The 15,900-nt window shown below is 32.8% G+C and overlaps 1 protein-coding gene and 1 long non-coding RNA gene across 12 annotated transcripts; one reads left to right on the top strand and one right to left on the bottom strand.

Moving 5' to 3' along the window:
• The first annotated feature begins 3,352 nt into the window (after positions 1–3,352).
• On the top strand, positions 3,353–7,419 carry LOC131064977 (uncharacterized). 7 transcript variants are annotated; one of them, XR_009111351.2, is made up of 10 exons: positions 3,359–3,757; positions 3,945–4,028; positions 4,142–4,378; positions 4,930–5,067; positions 5,665–5,814; positions 5,922–5,999; positions 6,092–6,429; positions 6,540–6,616; positions 6,828–6,896; positions 7,075–7,419. It is a non-coding gene; the product is annotated as an uncharacterized LOC131064977 (long non-coding RNA). The 7 variants fall into 7 exon arrangements; XR_009111352.2 differs by having other exon boundaries at positions 3,360–3,757; positions 4,142–4,243; XR_009111350.2 differs by having other exon boundaries at positions 3,353–3,757; positions 4,142–5,067; positions 5,693–5,814.
• Positions 7,420–11,965: 4,546 nt separating this feature from the next.
• Positions 11,966–15,588, bottom strand: LOC131064935 (uncharacterized). Of its 5 annotated transcripts, XR_009111334.2 has the most exons (8): positions 15,270–15,586; positions 14,742–14,909; positions 14,140–14,292; positions 13,362–13,536; positions 13,147–13,288; positions 12,737–12,813; positions 12,453–12,515; positions 11,978–12,318 (listed from the first exon to the last, which is right to left on the bottom strand). XR_009111334.2 is itself a non-coding variant. In XM_057999275.2 (7 exons), exons 4-7 carry the CDS (start codon positions 13,262–13,264, stop codon positions 12,183–12,185), a joined length of 390 nt encoding a protein of 129 aa, XP_057855258.2. In that variant the 5' UTR covers positions 13,265–13,266; positions 13,362–13,536; positions 14,742–14,909; positions 15,270–15,588; the 3' UTR covers positions 11,966–12,182. The 5 variants fall into 5 exon arrangements, 4 of the variants coding, with proteins under 4 accessions (XP_057855258.2, XP_057855257.2, XP_059063577.1 ...); XM_057999275.2 differs by lacking the exon at positions 14,140–14,292 and having other exon boundaries at positions 11,966–12,314; positions 13,147–13,266; positions 15,270–15,588; XM_057999274.2 differs by lacking the exon at positions 14,140–14,292 and having other exon boundaries at positions 11,975–12,314.
• Between the last annotated feature and the right edge of the window lie 312 nt (positions 15,589–15,900).

Raw genomic sequence — 15,900 nt, 5'->3', positions numbered from 1 at the left:
GATGATTTTTATCTTTGTGGATTTAAATGATAGAGGATGTTCTTTAATTGTATAATATCTAACATGTCCCTATTGCTCTTCAACCACATGTGTGCTTTAAACTACTCGCTTATTTTTTCTTTCACTCATTTGTAACTAATTATCAAATAATTTTAAGACATGGCATAAATGTTTTAATTTACATAGAAAATAGGTAGTAGCAAACTCACATTTGGATTATGTGCCAATCCTTTCCCTTGTTAGATCCATCATATACTAATCATATCAACTCAAATGCTATTTATGATTTGTATAAAGCGTGATAAGCAATAATTACTATATGTTCCACCATCTCCCTACTTGACTTACAATTTCAACATTCTCATTAGGATTGATCATGTTTCTATTTCTCAATGAGTAATTTAAATATGGAAACTATCCTCCTCCATTGCTTGCTTTTGTGTTCCCCTTATCATTAGCTACTAAATGAGTAGTGGAATCTTTGTACACGGTGAAGCCATTTTTAACACATGAATAGAGACCAAGATCATCTTTCTTTATTTCATAGTGCAATTACCACTAGGTTGTCACATGTAGTGGATGTCAAATGTATCAAAATATAACACATATTATTTTGTTTTAATTTTAGAATTAATATCAGGATAGGTCTCATGGACTATATTAAAATCTCTAATGCCAAATAGGTATTTCTCTCTTTAAATTTTATCTATAAATTTAATCCATATCTTTACTATGCTTTGCAAAAATTGAATGAGATTGTTTTAATGTTTGTGTTGAACTTAATATAACACATATTTTTTTGTTTCGATTTTATAATTAATTTCAGGATAGGTCTCATGGACTTTATTAAAATATCTAATGCCAAATAGCTATGTCTCTCTTTAAATTTAATCCACATCTTTTCCATGCTTTGAGAAAATTGAATGAGAATGTTTTAATGTTTGTGTTGAACTTATTTCTTCTTATAGTTCATTTGTATTATTAAATATAATTTGGGTCTTTTATAATGAAATATAACTTGATATAGGCCAATCAGTTTCCTTATATTCAATTAAATACCTTGTGGTACTTGATAAATACTTGCAATCACAATCAGAATCTTTGTTCTATAGATATAATCTGGTAGGAAAACAACAACATCTACGAGTAAATGAACCTCCCCTCCCACAAAATTTAAACCTCTAGCTATAAAAGAATAAATAAATAATTTTTGATGATTTAATTATTGAGTGGTAGATCGCATTTATGCTCCATTAAACAACCATGTATAGTAGTTATCCAAATATTATTATTTAATTTTGATACTTTATCTTAGATTAGAAAGCAATACACATTTTTTAAAACCTCTTATAGGGAAATTTTTATAATTCATATGTTTAGTGTCACATTTGAACTTTATTTTTTACCAAACATGTCACTTATCAAACACACCCTTCACAACAAATCATAAGGTACCAAAACTCATTTTTCTATGCACCACTATATATAAGTAAAATACATGCATTTAAAAAATAAATGAAGGAACTCTCGCATATCATAGCAAAGAAGTTGAATGGACTAATGCATGTGTCACCATTAAGTGAGTGTGCTAAGAATGAGAAAGTATCTATCCGGTCATTAATAATCATCCTTAATAAAAAAGACTACAACCATAAACTACCACACATGGTTGAAGACAACTCATAACCTTGCCAAGATTTACTAAGAAAATATAAAAATTTTCTCATCAATCTAGATAGGCCTCTATCATGAATCTAACAACTAGCAAAAACACCCTGATAGTTGAATTTTCTAAAAAGATTACAATCAATGATGAATTACAAGGTGAGAACTCTACTTATACACTTGGATGTCATTGACAAACTGTCTAGGCATTTCTATACACATTGGTTCATATTGGAAATGTGAGGTTTTGATGAATAGAAGAAACAATAAATTGAGTACAGGTAGAAGGAGAAAAATAAACCGTTTTCAAATCTTTAAATGATAGAGAAAAGCATAACAAGGCTTGAACTTTCATTAAATATTAAAAATGTAATTAAGAGTGTGTATTACATTATACAAGTGTAGAAAAGGGAATATAAATACTTTACATGATGCACCCACAATAGGAGCTTGAGTAGGTTTATAATGGTTTGGCCATTGAGTGTAACAAAGGAAGAAGGTAGAAGAGGAAATTAAAGGGTGGGGATGGTAGTGATAGTGTTTCAAAATTCATTCTCACTTGTGGTAGACGATGTCTTGGTGATGCCAAACAATGTACAATATGATGCACAAGATGCTTTCTCAATGTTTTCACCTAGGCTTCACATATTAACCTCGCTCAACTCAACTCTGCTCTGAGTTGGGATCTTATGAATTTATAGATGGGGTAAGTTCTAAATTTGTTTACTCTATTGGGGGATGTATAAGTATCCTATATGGAACCTTTTCTAGGTCATGGGGAATTCTTTTTCTAGATTTGATAGTTCTTTTTCAAGGCACATGGGTTTTAAAATATTTTGAAGGTTACCATCATTGCACTATTCCCTTGTCATCAAAATTATTAAGAAAAGAAATGATGAGCATAAACACATTTGAATGCAAAAGGATTTTGTATTGCCAAAGTCTTATTATGTTATATTTGTTCAAATTGCTAGGAATCTTTGCCCAAGATTCCTTATATCGCATACTTGTGGACAATGTTGATTTTATTTTGTTCGGATGAGGTAATATTGACAATAATTCAATAGTAGATTTTTTTGATTGATTACACTAAATCAAGAAGTCTTTGAGGTTGTGCAATTGTGGCATGTCATAGACGTGAATGACAAGGTGTACCCACTCACTACTAATGATGTATCAATGCCACTGTTGTGTGTTGTTTTTAAGATTTAGTATTTTCCCACACTTTATATTTTTTTTTTGTCCTTCTTACTACTAACATTTTAAATGAAGGTTAATGTAGAATTATTTTTAATCATTTATATAATCATATATTCAAAATATATAATATATATATATATATATATCCATCTCAATACACAAAAATTACATCGCACAAATTTAAGTTAAATATTATAAGTATCCTAAAAACTATTAATTTGTTTAAATTAGATACCAATCACTTGTTCCTAATTAAAGAAACCTCAAGTATCAATTAATTAATTTAATTTTGTTTAAATTAATGAAAAAATCAAAATAGTCGTTGAGAGGAGAGTGAGAGCGGCATTTCGAATTAAGATTGTTTTTAAATTTGAAATTCTGTTACAGACATTGTTTTTAAATTGTATTAATTAATTTATTTAAATTTGTTTAAATTAATGAAAATTTCAAAATAGCCGTTGAGAGCAGAGTGAGAGCAGCATTTCAAATTAAGATTGTTTTTAAATTTGAAATTCCGTTAGAGACATCGTTTTTAAATGTCAAATTCGGTTAAGAGATTCCTTCATTTTGTTCTATTATCTCTATTGCATGCCTGATGTGCCAGAGTTTTGTCCTCTCTGTTGTTGTGATTGTCAAATGTTTTGATCTTTTTCTCTGTTCAGTTTTTTTTTCGGGTGTTTCTTTTGTTTGGTGGTGTACAGCGTGCACGCTGGTTTTTCTGTTCATCTTATTCTCAGAGTGTTTGTTTTGTTTGGTGGCGTTCAGTGTTTTTTCAAAAAAAAATTTGCTTATTTAGTGTTACATTTTTGTGGCATAGTAGAGGAAGAGACATAACAGAGGAAGAGGCAGAGGCAGAGGCAGAGCAACCGAGGGCAATTTCTTCTTCTTCCAGGTATGTAGAACTTAATACTGCAATTCAATTTCATCAATTCAAATCAAATTATCTGCAGTCACGACTTGCACAATGCTATTAAATTAGGTTGTTTACATATTTTCTCCCTCACGATGCTATTAAATTAGGTTTTGCCCTTTTAAGGGAATCAGCTTACTTTGATTCCTCTTCTTTTGTTTTTCTCCAGAGGGTAGTAATTGCACAGGACAGGCCGAGAGGAGTCTTCTAGTAGGGCGTGGTCGTGCCCTGACAACTTATTACCAACTGATATGTATTATTATTACTTCTTTTTTTTTTTACATACAACCTTATTTCTAGGGTAGCAATAAGAATTCAGGGTTTCATCTTCGTGTTGGCCTCTCTGAGTGTTCCTTTATTTATCAGGGTAAAATTGAAGATAGTGATGGTGACGGTGCCAATGGGGGTAAGCTTCCTGAAAATGATGAAGAGAAAAAGCCTAAACAGAGGAAGCCTAAGAAGCCAAAGGTCACTTTGTCTGAAGCAGCAGCGAAAATTGATCATGGAAATCTTGTTGATTTTCTTACAGAAGTCAGATAATGCATGAAATCTCTGCAGCTTTGGATTGTGATTTTCACACATTCATGTTTTATTGGTTGATCAGTAAATCCATTTTCTCTTTTATTCACTTGAAATTCTAAAGCTAAATGAAATTTTTATCCTCATTTTTCTTTGTATTTCTATGACATGGGCTCTTTTAGCGTTCAATTTTATTTTCAGGAATTATACGTTTTCGTATTTCTTTTTCATTTGCATGGTTTAATGTCACTAGATCTCTGGCCATTTTACTTATTGCAATCATAGATGAAACGTTAAGCCTTGTTTTGTTATATAATTTTAGTAAAGTAGTCAATATTATGGCCTAGGGTTTTGATATTTTTGTCATGTTCTGTAAAAAGGGTTTCTAGTACAAAGGAACTTTTACGGTTCTTGATTGCACATTTATGCATCATTGCTTGTTAGCAATAATCCTGATGTCGCCAAACGGGGAATCTTTGTCCAGGCAATGTTTTTATCATCTATTGTGAAGTATTATGCAATTTTTAATTTCCATGTGAACTTGTTAGTGTTTCTGCAGGACAAAATCAACAATAGAATTATAAAATACATAAAAAAAAATGGTTTTAATATTCATTTTCGTTTTAAATTTACAGGAATCATATGGAAACGCACCTAATGTGCAATTAAAGCGATTTGCGGATTATTTTGCAAGTGCATTTGTTGCTGTTAACCTTGCCCAGTTTCGTAACAATAAAATACTGAAAGAGTCTACTGTGGCCAAGCTTGCAGAAGTAAGTTTACTCGTTGATTGGTGTTGTTCTGGAATATGGATTGTTGTCGGGTTGTGGGCTTATTATAGGCTCAAGATATATTACCACTTTTAAAGCGCTTATTTATCATTTTGGTTGTTTTTTGTACTTGATTATGTGATATTTAAGATTTTAGGTACAGAAATCTGAAGTAAGTTGAAAGTTTTTACACATTTGGTTTTGCTAAACTTATATTTGGTGAAATTGCTCTTCCATAGTTGACATATGTTTTTTCTTGTAAATGGATATGGGAATCTGGATGACAATTTTAATTAAACCATCCTTTGATATTTCAATCTATTTCTGTGTTTGTGGTTGACTAAATCTCTCAGCCATGCTTTTGTATCGTGGAATTATGTCTTATTTTCAGTATAGGATTCACATAAACTTTTGAAGGAAGCCAACTGTTTGGTTGTACCATTTGTTTAGAGTTAGTCTAGAGTTTTCATGTATTAGTCGTTAGGGTTATACAAAAGTACACTCTCAAGCTTCTTTGGTGACTAGGAGTGTCTATTTTTCAGTTTAGCATTTAGCTTGGTTTTTAAAATTAAATATGCATCTAATATGTAGTTTCTGAAGCTGTTTGTAAGACTGGATGAATCAACAGCCATCAGAGGCTCTGAAGGAATTCATGTTGTGGGCTCTAGGTAGTGTCTTGCAAGATGGAGCCACTCATCAGGAAGGCCACAGAGGATCAAGCAAACACAACTAGTTGTAGTTAAAGGAGCGGTGAGATTTTGGTTACAATACAATTCAAACCATTTATTTTATTTTTAGTAATTGATAAGTTTGATTAACATTACAAAATTCTAAAGACAGCGATATTTGTGGTCTAGTGTCTTGCAAGATGTAGCCACTCATCAGCCAGGCCACAAAGGATCAAGAAAACACAACTAGTTGCAGTTAAAGGAGCGGTGAGATTTTGGCTACAATACATGCCTAATTCAAACCATTTCTTTTATTTTTAGTAATTGATAAATTTGATTAACATTACAAAATTCTGCAGATAGCGATATTTGTGATCTTAGCAATGCTATTGAGGAAGAGGCCTGACCTCTTGTTGCAACTCTCATCAACAATAAAAATTGAACCACAGTTTCAGGGCCAGGACAAAGTGTACATGATTGATTGTTTGGGCCATCACACAGGTTGGTTTAATTCAAATAAGCCACTTAACCAATGAACCTTGTCGGTGCCTCAATTCTTTGTTCGTTATGTTCATGATTGAAAGTTATTGCTTACACTTGATCACATTCCAAACCCATGGCCCCTGAGGTTCGGGGTCGAGCCTTGTCTGCTACTTGTTTTAAGCTCAAGTCGACACGCACACACATTGAGAATTATGTAAGCCCATATTCGGATCCTTATCTGGGTGGTCTCTCTTTTATGAGCGTGTGTTGTATTTTTAGATCAGTCATGCAATATTCAAGCATCAATCTCTGGAATTTTTGTAGGTGTGAAATGGAAGCTTGTGAAGCAAGTGGTGAAGGACGTTTTCCAGACATTAGATGTTGGATGTGGCCAAATCAAGGTATGCATTTCATTAATTTTTTCTTTGAATACAAATGAACTGTTAAAAAAACTATCGATAGGTCTGATTTTATATTCTCTCTTCTCCCTAAAATGATCTTATCTGCTCATTTATTTTTGGTTGCCCATCACTGTTTATGTATAGTTGTTGCCTAAAATATTTTCATTCTGAAATTTAAGCAACAATTGTAATATTGTTTTGAAATGAGCAGTGTAGGCGCACAGAGAGTTAAGAACCTACGCATCATATTTTGTGCCTTCTGTCGAGAGAAAAAGAATGGGTAGACCCTTTCTCCTTTGGATTTTCAAGTGCTCCTAATAGAAATAATTTCTAAAGTGTTTTATATCGAATATTTCATAGAATTTTTCTTGGGTACAATCTGTTGATTATTTATTTTTGTTTTTGTTTTCAAAGATAGATTACAAGTTCACATTATGTTGCTTGCAAAAATATTACAGGTTGGTCTTGGAAGAGGTGGGTTGAAGGCCACTCTCCCAACAATGGGTGTCAGTTTGATGACAAGAAGAGTGGTAAGGGATGTGATTAGATCATTTCTTTAGTACCATTTTGGTCAAGGGTATTGACCTAATAGCACTGTAACATGATCAACGGTATTGGCCTAATAGAATTGTAACATGGTCAAGGGTATTGACCTAATAGCATTGTAACATGTACTAAAATAATGATTAATAAAAAAAATTATTGGAAGGGGATAAAAATCCCTTCCAAAGACCAAAGGGAATAATCAATGGTCATGGTTATTCCTTAAGGTCGAGTGTTTGTCTCGTAGCTTAAACAATGATCGGTAGGCCAAGGCCATTCTTTAAGATCTATTTCTCATTTTATTTACATTTTTTAGTTATCTTGATTAAGTTTTAATTTTTATTTAAAAATTTATTAGTTTTGATTTCAGCATTAAAGTTAGAAAACACAAATTTGAAAATTATGAATCACAATACAAATCCCCCTTCATAGTTCAAAAAGGATAATTATAAATTACCCTTTTGAAATTATAATTTACTCACTTTATGAATGGAGTTCACACTACATAACCATCCATCCACATAAACATTTCACCATAATCATCACATTTCAAGTTATGTAAATAACTATATTATAAATAAAATGCAATGTATGTGATTTGTTGTTTTTTGTGGTTTTGTGTTGTGTTCCATGTGATGTTGTGTTGCGTTGTATGGTATTATTAAAAAATTATTAATTTTGATCTCAACATTAAAGTTAGAAAACACAAATTTGAAAATTATGAATCACAACACAAATCCCCAATCACAACATAAATTTGATAATTATAAATTGCCCTTTTAAAAATAAAATTTAGCCACTTTATAAAGTTCACACTACATAACCATCCACATAAGCATGTCACCATAATTATAAAATATATATTTTGACTTGTCACATATGTGTCTATGTGCTCATCACTAAAAGCATTGCCCTACTCAATCATCACATTTAAACATTATTTGCATAACTAATTGCTTTTAGAGCTTTTAATAATTTGTAATTTTTATTAATGCATCACAATAAATCATAAAATATGACCACTCGATAGTTATAATTATCACATTCAAAGTTATGTAAATAATTTCTATTATAAATAAAATACAATGTATGTGTTTTGTTGTTTTTTGTGGTGTTGTGTGGTGTTCTCTTGTCTTGTGGTTGTCTTAGGTCAATTAGGGGAGGCCATGCAAGCTTCCACCTTCACGTGGTTGGCCTTGTTAGTAGAGAATGTTTGAATAAATATTCTTGAAGCTAAGAGAAGATTATTTGTAAATATTTTATAAATTTAAGGTAGTTCATTGTATGTTGAAATTCTCTAAGTAAAAAAAATTGTGATTGCAAAAGTGAAATAAATAATATTTTATAAACTTGAAACATATATTTCTAAATAATGATTATTATTAGGGTTTAGGGTTAGGATTTAGGGTTTAAGGTTAGACTTAAAGTTTAGGTTTTAGAGTTAGGGTTTTAGGGTGAGGGTTAGTGTTGGGATTTAGGGTTTAGAGCTTTATGGTTTAGGGTTTAGAGTTTAGGGTAGGGTTTAAGCTTAGGGTTGAGGGTTTAAGGTTCAAAGTTTTAGGGTTTAGGGTAGGGTTAGGGTTTAGGGTTTAGGGTCAGTTTACTTTTATGTTTAGGGTTTAGGGTTAAGGTATAGAGTTTTAGGGTTTAAGGTTTAGGATTAGGGTTAGGGTTTATTCTAGGGTTTAGAGTTTTAGGGTTTAAGGTTTAGGATTAGGGTTAGGGTTTATTCTAGGGTTTAGAGTTTTAGGGTTTAAGGTTTAGGATTAGGGTTAGCGTTTATTCTAGGGTTTAGAGTTTTAGGGTTTAAGGTGTTTATTTTAGGGTTAAGAGTTTTAGGGTTGAGGGTGTTAGTTTAGGGTTAGGGTTAGGGTTACAACATGGTTTTAGAGTTTTATGGTTAGGTTTTTGAGTTTGGGGTAAACCATGATGTAAACTCTAACTATAAACACTAAACCCTAAACCTAAAACTATAACCCTAAACCCTAACCCTAAAACTCTAAACCATGTTGAGGGTTAGGGTTAGGGTTTAGGGTTTAGGTTATTTATAATTTAGGGTTAGGGTTTAGAGTTTGGGGTAAACCATGATGCAAACCCTAAACCTTCCCTAATCATGACTCTAAACACTAAACCCGCACCCTAAAACTCTAAACTCTAAACTCTAAACCCTAAACTATAATCTATAACTGTAACTCTAAACCCAACCCTAACCCTCAACATGATTTAGAGTTTTAGGGTTTATAGTTTTAGGGTCAGGATTTACTGTTTACAGTTGGGGTTAGGGGAGGTTTAGGGTTTACATCATGATTTACCCCAAACTCTAAACCATAACCCTAAAACTCTAAACCCATGTTGTAAACCCTAGCCCTACTCTAAATCCTAAACCCTAACCCTAACCCTAAACTAACACCCTCAACCCTAAAACTCTAAACCCTAAAAATATAAACCCTAACCCTAATCCTAAACCTTAAACGCTAAAACTCTATAACCTAAAACCCTAAACCATATACCCCATATGTAAACCCTAACCCTAAACCCTTACCCTTAACTCTAAACACCTAAGCCCTAAAAATCGAAACCCTTACCCTATCCCTACCCTAAAATTCTACCCTTACATCATGGTTTACCCCAAACTCTAAACCATAACCCTAAATCTCTAAACCCATGTTGTAAACCATAACCCTACTTTAAACCCTAAACCCTAAAAATATAAACTGTAACCCTAATCCTAAACCTTAAACCCTAAAATTTTATACCCTAACCTAAAACCCTAAACCATATACCCCATATGTAAACCCTAGCCCTCAACTCTGAACCCAAAAACCTAATCCTAAACCTTAAACCCTAAAATTCTATACCCTAACCTGAAACCCTAAACCATATACCCCATATGTAAACCCTAACCCTCAACTCTAAACCCTAAACCCTAATCCTAAACCTTGCGCCCTAAAATTCTATACCCTAACCTGAAACCCTAAACCATATACCCCATATGTAAACCCTAACCCTACCCTAAACTCTAAACCCTAAACCCTAATTCTAAACCCTAAACCATACCCCATACGTAAACCCTAACCCTAAACCCTAAACCCTAAAACCCTAAACCCTAATCCTAAACCTTAAACCCTAAAATTCTATACCCTAAACCATAAACCCTAACCCTAAACCCTAACCCTCAACTCTAAACCCCTAAACCCTAAAAATCTAAACCCCAACCCTACCCTAAACTTCTACCCTAACCCCTAAACCCTAATCCTAAACCTTAAACCCTAAAATTTTATACCCTAACCCTACCCTAAACTTCTACCCTAACCCTAAACCCTAAAATCCTACCCTAAACTCTAAACCCTAAACCCTAAATCCCAACCCTAACCATCACCCTAAACCTTAACCCTAAACATAAACCCTAATAATAATCATAAACCTAAATCTTAAACCCTAAATGAATTAGGATTAGAATTATAATTAGGGTTAAGATTGGGTTTAGGGTTAGGTAACCCTAAACCCTAATAATGTTTAGAATTAAGGTTTGGGTTAGAGATATAGTTAGGCTTAGGGTTGGGGTTAAGATTAATATACTTGGTTTAAAACAAGTTCCATAGGAATACCAAACAATTTAAAGAAACACAATATTTTACCATATGGAAAACATTATTTAAAAAAATAAGTTTCAAGTTTATAAAACATTATTTATTTCACCTTTGCAATCACAAGTTTTTTTTACTTGGAGAATTTCAACATAGAATGAACTTCCTTAAATATTTACAAATAAGCTTCTCTTAGCTTCAAGAATATGTATTCAAACATTCTCTACTAACAAGGCCAACCACGTGAAGGTGGAAGCTTGTATGGCCTCCCCTAATTGACCTAAGACAACCACAAGACAAGACAACCACAAGACAAGACACCACCACACAAAACAACACAACATAATGTCACAACACAACACCACAAAAAACAACAAAACACATACATTGTATTTTATTTATAATGGAAATTATTTACATAACTTTGAATGTGATGATTATAACTATCGAGCAATCATATTTTATGATTTGTTGTGATGCATTAATAAAAATTACAAATTATTAAAATCTCTAAAAGCAATTAGTTATGAAAATAATGTTTAAATGTGATGATTGAATAGGGCAATACCTTTGGTGATGAGCACATAGACACATAAGTGTCAAGTCAAAATATGCATTTTATAATTATGGTGACATGCTTATGTGGATGGTTATGTAGTGTGAACTTCATTCATAAAGTGAGTAAATTTTATTTTTAAAAGGGCAATTTGTAATTATCAAATTTGTGTTGTGATTGGGGATTTGTATTGTGATTCATAATTTTTAAATTTGTGTTTTCTAACTTTAATGTTGAGATCAAAATTAATAATTTTTAATAATACCATACAACACAACACAACACAACATCACACGGAACAACACAACACAATGTCACAACACAACACCACAAAAAACAACAAAACACATCCATTGTATTTTATTTATAATATAGTTATTTACATAACTTTAAATGTGATGATTATGGTGAAATGCTTATGTGGATGGATGGTTATGTAGTGTGAACTCCATTCATAAAGTGAGTAAATTATAATTTCAAAAGGAACTATGAAGGGGGATTTGTGTTGTGATTCATAATTTTCAAATTTGTGTTTTCTAACTTTAATGTTGAAATAAAAATTAATAAATTTTTAAATAAAAATTAAAAATTAATCAAGATTAGTAAAAAATGTAAAGAAAATGAGAAATAGATCTTAAAGAATGGCCTTGGGTTACCGACCATTCTTTAAGCTACGAGACAAACACTCGACCTTAAGGAATAACCATGGCCATTGGTTATTCCCTTTGGTCTTTGGAAGGGATTTTTATCCCCTTCCAATAATTTTTTTTATTAATCATTATTTTAGTACATGTTACAATGCTATTAGGTCAATACCATTGACCATGTTACACTGCTACGAGGTCAATACCCTTGACCAAAATGTTACTAAAGAAATGATCTAATCACATCCCTTGCTACTCTTCTTGTCATCATCAAACTGACACCCATTGTTGGGAGAATGTCCTTCAACCCACCTCTTCCAATAGCAACCTGTAATGTTTTTGCTTGCAACATGCTGTGAACTTGTAATCTATCTTTGAAAACACAAACAAAAACAAATAATCAACAGATTATACCCAAGAGAAATTCTATGAAATATTCGATATAAACCGCTTCAGAAATCATTTCCATTGGGAGCACTTGAAAATCCAAAGGAGAAAGGGTCTACCCATTCTTTTTCTCTTGACAGAAGGCACGGAATGTTGCTTAAATTTCTGAACTCTCTGTGCGCCTACAATGCGCATTTCAAAACAATAATACAATTGTTGCTTAAATTTCTGAATGAAAATCTTTCAGGCAACAACTATACATAAACAGTGATGGAGAGCCAAAAATAAATGTGCAGATAAGATCTTTTTAGGGAGAAGAGAGAATATATAATCAGACACCTATCAATCTTACTTTTTTTACCAATTCATTTGTATTCAAAGAAAAAATTAATGAAATGCATACCTTGATTTGGCCACATCCAACATCTAATGTCTGGAAAACGTCCTTCACCACTTGCTTCACAAGCTTCCATTTTTTACCTACAAAAATTCCAGAGATTGACGCTTGAATATTACATGACTGATCTAAAAATACAACACACGCTCATAAAAGAGAGACCACCCAGATAAGCATCAGAATATGGGCTTTTAAAATAATCATCAAAATATGGGCTTACAAAATTCCCAATGTGTGTGCACGTGGACTTGAGCTTAAAACAAGCAGTAGACAAGGCTCGAGCCAAGACCTCGGTGGCCTTGGGTTTGGAATGTGATCAAGTGTAAGCAATAACTTTCAATCATGAGAATAACGAACAACAAATTGGGGCACCGACAAGGTTCATTGGTTAAGTGGGCTATTTGAATAAAACCAACCTGTTTGATGGCCCAAACAATCAATCGTGTACACTTTGTCCTGGTCCTGAAACTGTGGTTCAGTCTTTATTGTTGATGAGAGTTGCAACAAGAGGTCAAGCCTCTTCCTCAATAGCATTGCTAAGACCACAAATATCGCTATCTGCAGAATTTTGTAATTACTAAACATAAAAGAAATGGTTTCAATTCGGCATGTATTGTAACCAAAATCTCACCGCTCCTTTAACTACAACTGGTTGTGTTTTCTTGATCCTTTGTGGCCTGCCTGTTGAGTGGCTACATCTTGCAAGACACTACCTAGAGCCCACAACATGAATTCCTTCAGAGCCTCTGATGGTTGTCGATTCATCTAGTCTTATAAACAGCTTCAGAAATGTGACAAAGAGGTGTCTGAAAAGCCAGGAAACTATATATTAGATGCATATTCAATTTTAAAAATCAAGCTAAATGCTAAACTGAAAATAGACACTCCTAGTCACCAAAGAAGCTTGAGACTGTACTTCTGTATAGCCCTAACGACTAATACATGAAAACTCTAGACTAACTCTAAACAAATGGCACAACCACACAGTTAGCTTCCTTCAAGAGTTTATGTGAATCCTCTACTGAAAAGAAGACATAATTCCACGATACAAGAGCATGGCTGAGAGCTTTCGTCAACCACAAACAGAGAAATAGATTGAAATATCAAAGGATGGTTTAATTAAAATTGTCATCCAGATTCCCATATGTAATTACAATAAAAAACATATGTCAACTATGGAAGAGAAATTTCACCGAATATAAGTTTAGCAAAACCAAATGTGTAAAAACTTTCAACTTACTTCAGGTTTTTATACCTAAAATCTTTAATATCACATAATCAAGTACAAAAAACAACCAAAATGATAAATAAGTGCTTTAAAAACGGTAACATATCTTGAGCCTATAATAAGCGCACAACCAGAGAATAATTCATATTCCAGAACAACACAAATCAACTAGTAAACTTACTTCTGCAAGCTTGGCCACGGTAGAATAATTCATATTCCAGAACAAATCAAATCAACTAGTATTTTATTGATAGGAAACTGCGTAGGGTTACCAGCAACAAATGCACTTGCAAAATAATCCGCAAATCCCTTTAATTGCCTGGACAAAGATCCCCTGTTTGGCGACATCAGAATTATCGCTAACAAGAAATGATGCATAGATGTGCAGTCAAGAACCGTAAAAGTTCCTTTGTACTAGAAACCTTTTACAGAACATGCCAAAAAAATCAAAACCCTAGGCCATAATATAGACAAATTTACTAAAATTATATAACAAAATAAGGCCTAACGCTTCATCTATGATGCAATAAGTAAAATGGCCAGAGATCTAGTGACATTAAACCATGCAAATGAAAAAGAAATAAGAAAACGTATAATGCCTGAAAATAAAATTGAACGCTAAAAGAGCCCATGTCATAGAAATATAAAGAAAAATGAGAATTAAAATTTCATTAAGATTAAGAATTTCAAGTGAATAACAGAGAAAATGGCTTTACTGATCAACCAATAAAACATGAATGTGTCAAAAGAACAATCCAAATCTGCAGAGATTGCATGCATTACCTGACTTTTGTAAGAAAATCAACAAGATTTCCATGATCAATTTTCGTTGCTGCTTCAGACAGGGACCTTTGGCTACTTAGACTTCTTCTATTTAGGCTTTTTCTCTTCACCATTTTCAGGAAGCTTGCCCCCATTGGCACCGTCACCATCAGTATCCTCAATTTTACCCTGATAAATAAAGAAACTCTCAGAGAGGCCAACACGGAGATGAAACCCTGAATTCTTACTGCTACCCTACCCTAGAAATAGGGTTGTATGTAAACAAAAAATAAGTAATAAGCTGTTAGGGCACGACCACGCCCTACTAGACGGCTCCTCTCGGCCTGGCCTGTGCTATTACTACCCTCTGGAGCAAAATAAAAGGAGGAATTCAAGAAAGCTAATTCCCTTAAAAGGACGAAACCTAATTTAGTAGCATCGTGAGGGAGAAAATATGTAAACCTAATTTAATAGCATTGCGCAAGTCGTGACTGCAGATAATTTGATTTGAATTGATGAAATTGAATTGCAGTATTAGGTTCTACATACCTGAAAGAAGAAGAAATTGCCCTTGGTTGCTCTGCCTCTGCCTCTTTCTCTGTTCTGTCTCTTCCTCTGTTGTGCCACAAAAATGTAACACTAAAACAAACAAAAAATTTGAAAAAACACTGAACACCACCAAACAAAACAAACACCTAGGAATAAGATGAACAGAAAAACCAGCGTGCACGCTGTACACCACCAAACAAAACAAACACCTGAAAAAAAAATGAACAGAGAAAAAGAACAAAACATTTGACAATCACAAAAAAGAGAGGACAAAACTCTACACATCAGGCATGGAATAGAGATGATATCTCTAACGGAATTTCAAATTTAAACACAATCTTAATTTGAAATGCTGCTCTCACTCTCCTCTCAACGGCTATTTTGAAATTTTCATTAATTTAAACAAATTTAAATAAATTAAATAATGCAATTTTAAAAGAATGTCTGTAACTGAATTTCAAATTTAAAAACAATCTTAATTTGAAATGTGGCTCTCACTCTCCTCTCAACAGCTATTTTGATTTTTTCATTAATTTAAATAAAGTTAAATTAATTAATTGATACTTGAGGTTTCTTTAATTAGGAACAAGTGATCAATATCTAATTTAAACAAATTAATAGTTTTTAGGAT

This window comes from Cryptomeria japonica, chromosome 6 (assembly GCF_030272615.1).
Source record: "Cryptomeria japonica chromosome 6, Sugi_1.0, whole genome shotgun sequence".
Taxonomy (NCBI): Eukaryota; Viridiplantae; Streptophyta; class Pinopsida; order Cupressales; family Cupressaceae; genus Cryptomeria; species Cryptomeria japonica.
Note: the sequence above shows the minus strand (reverse complement) of the source record. Positions and strands in the feature narration are given on the sequence as shown.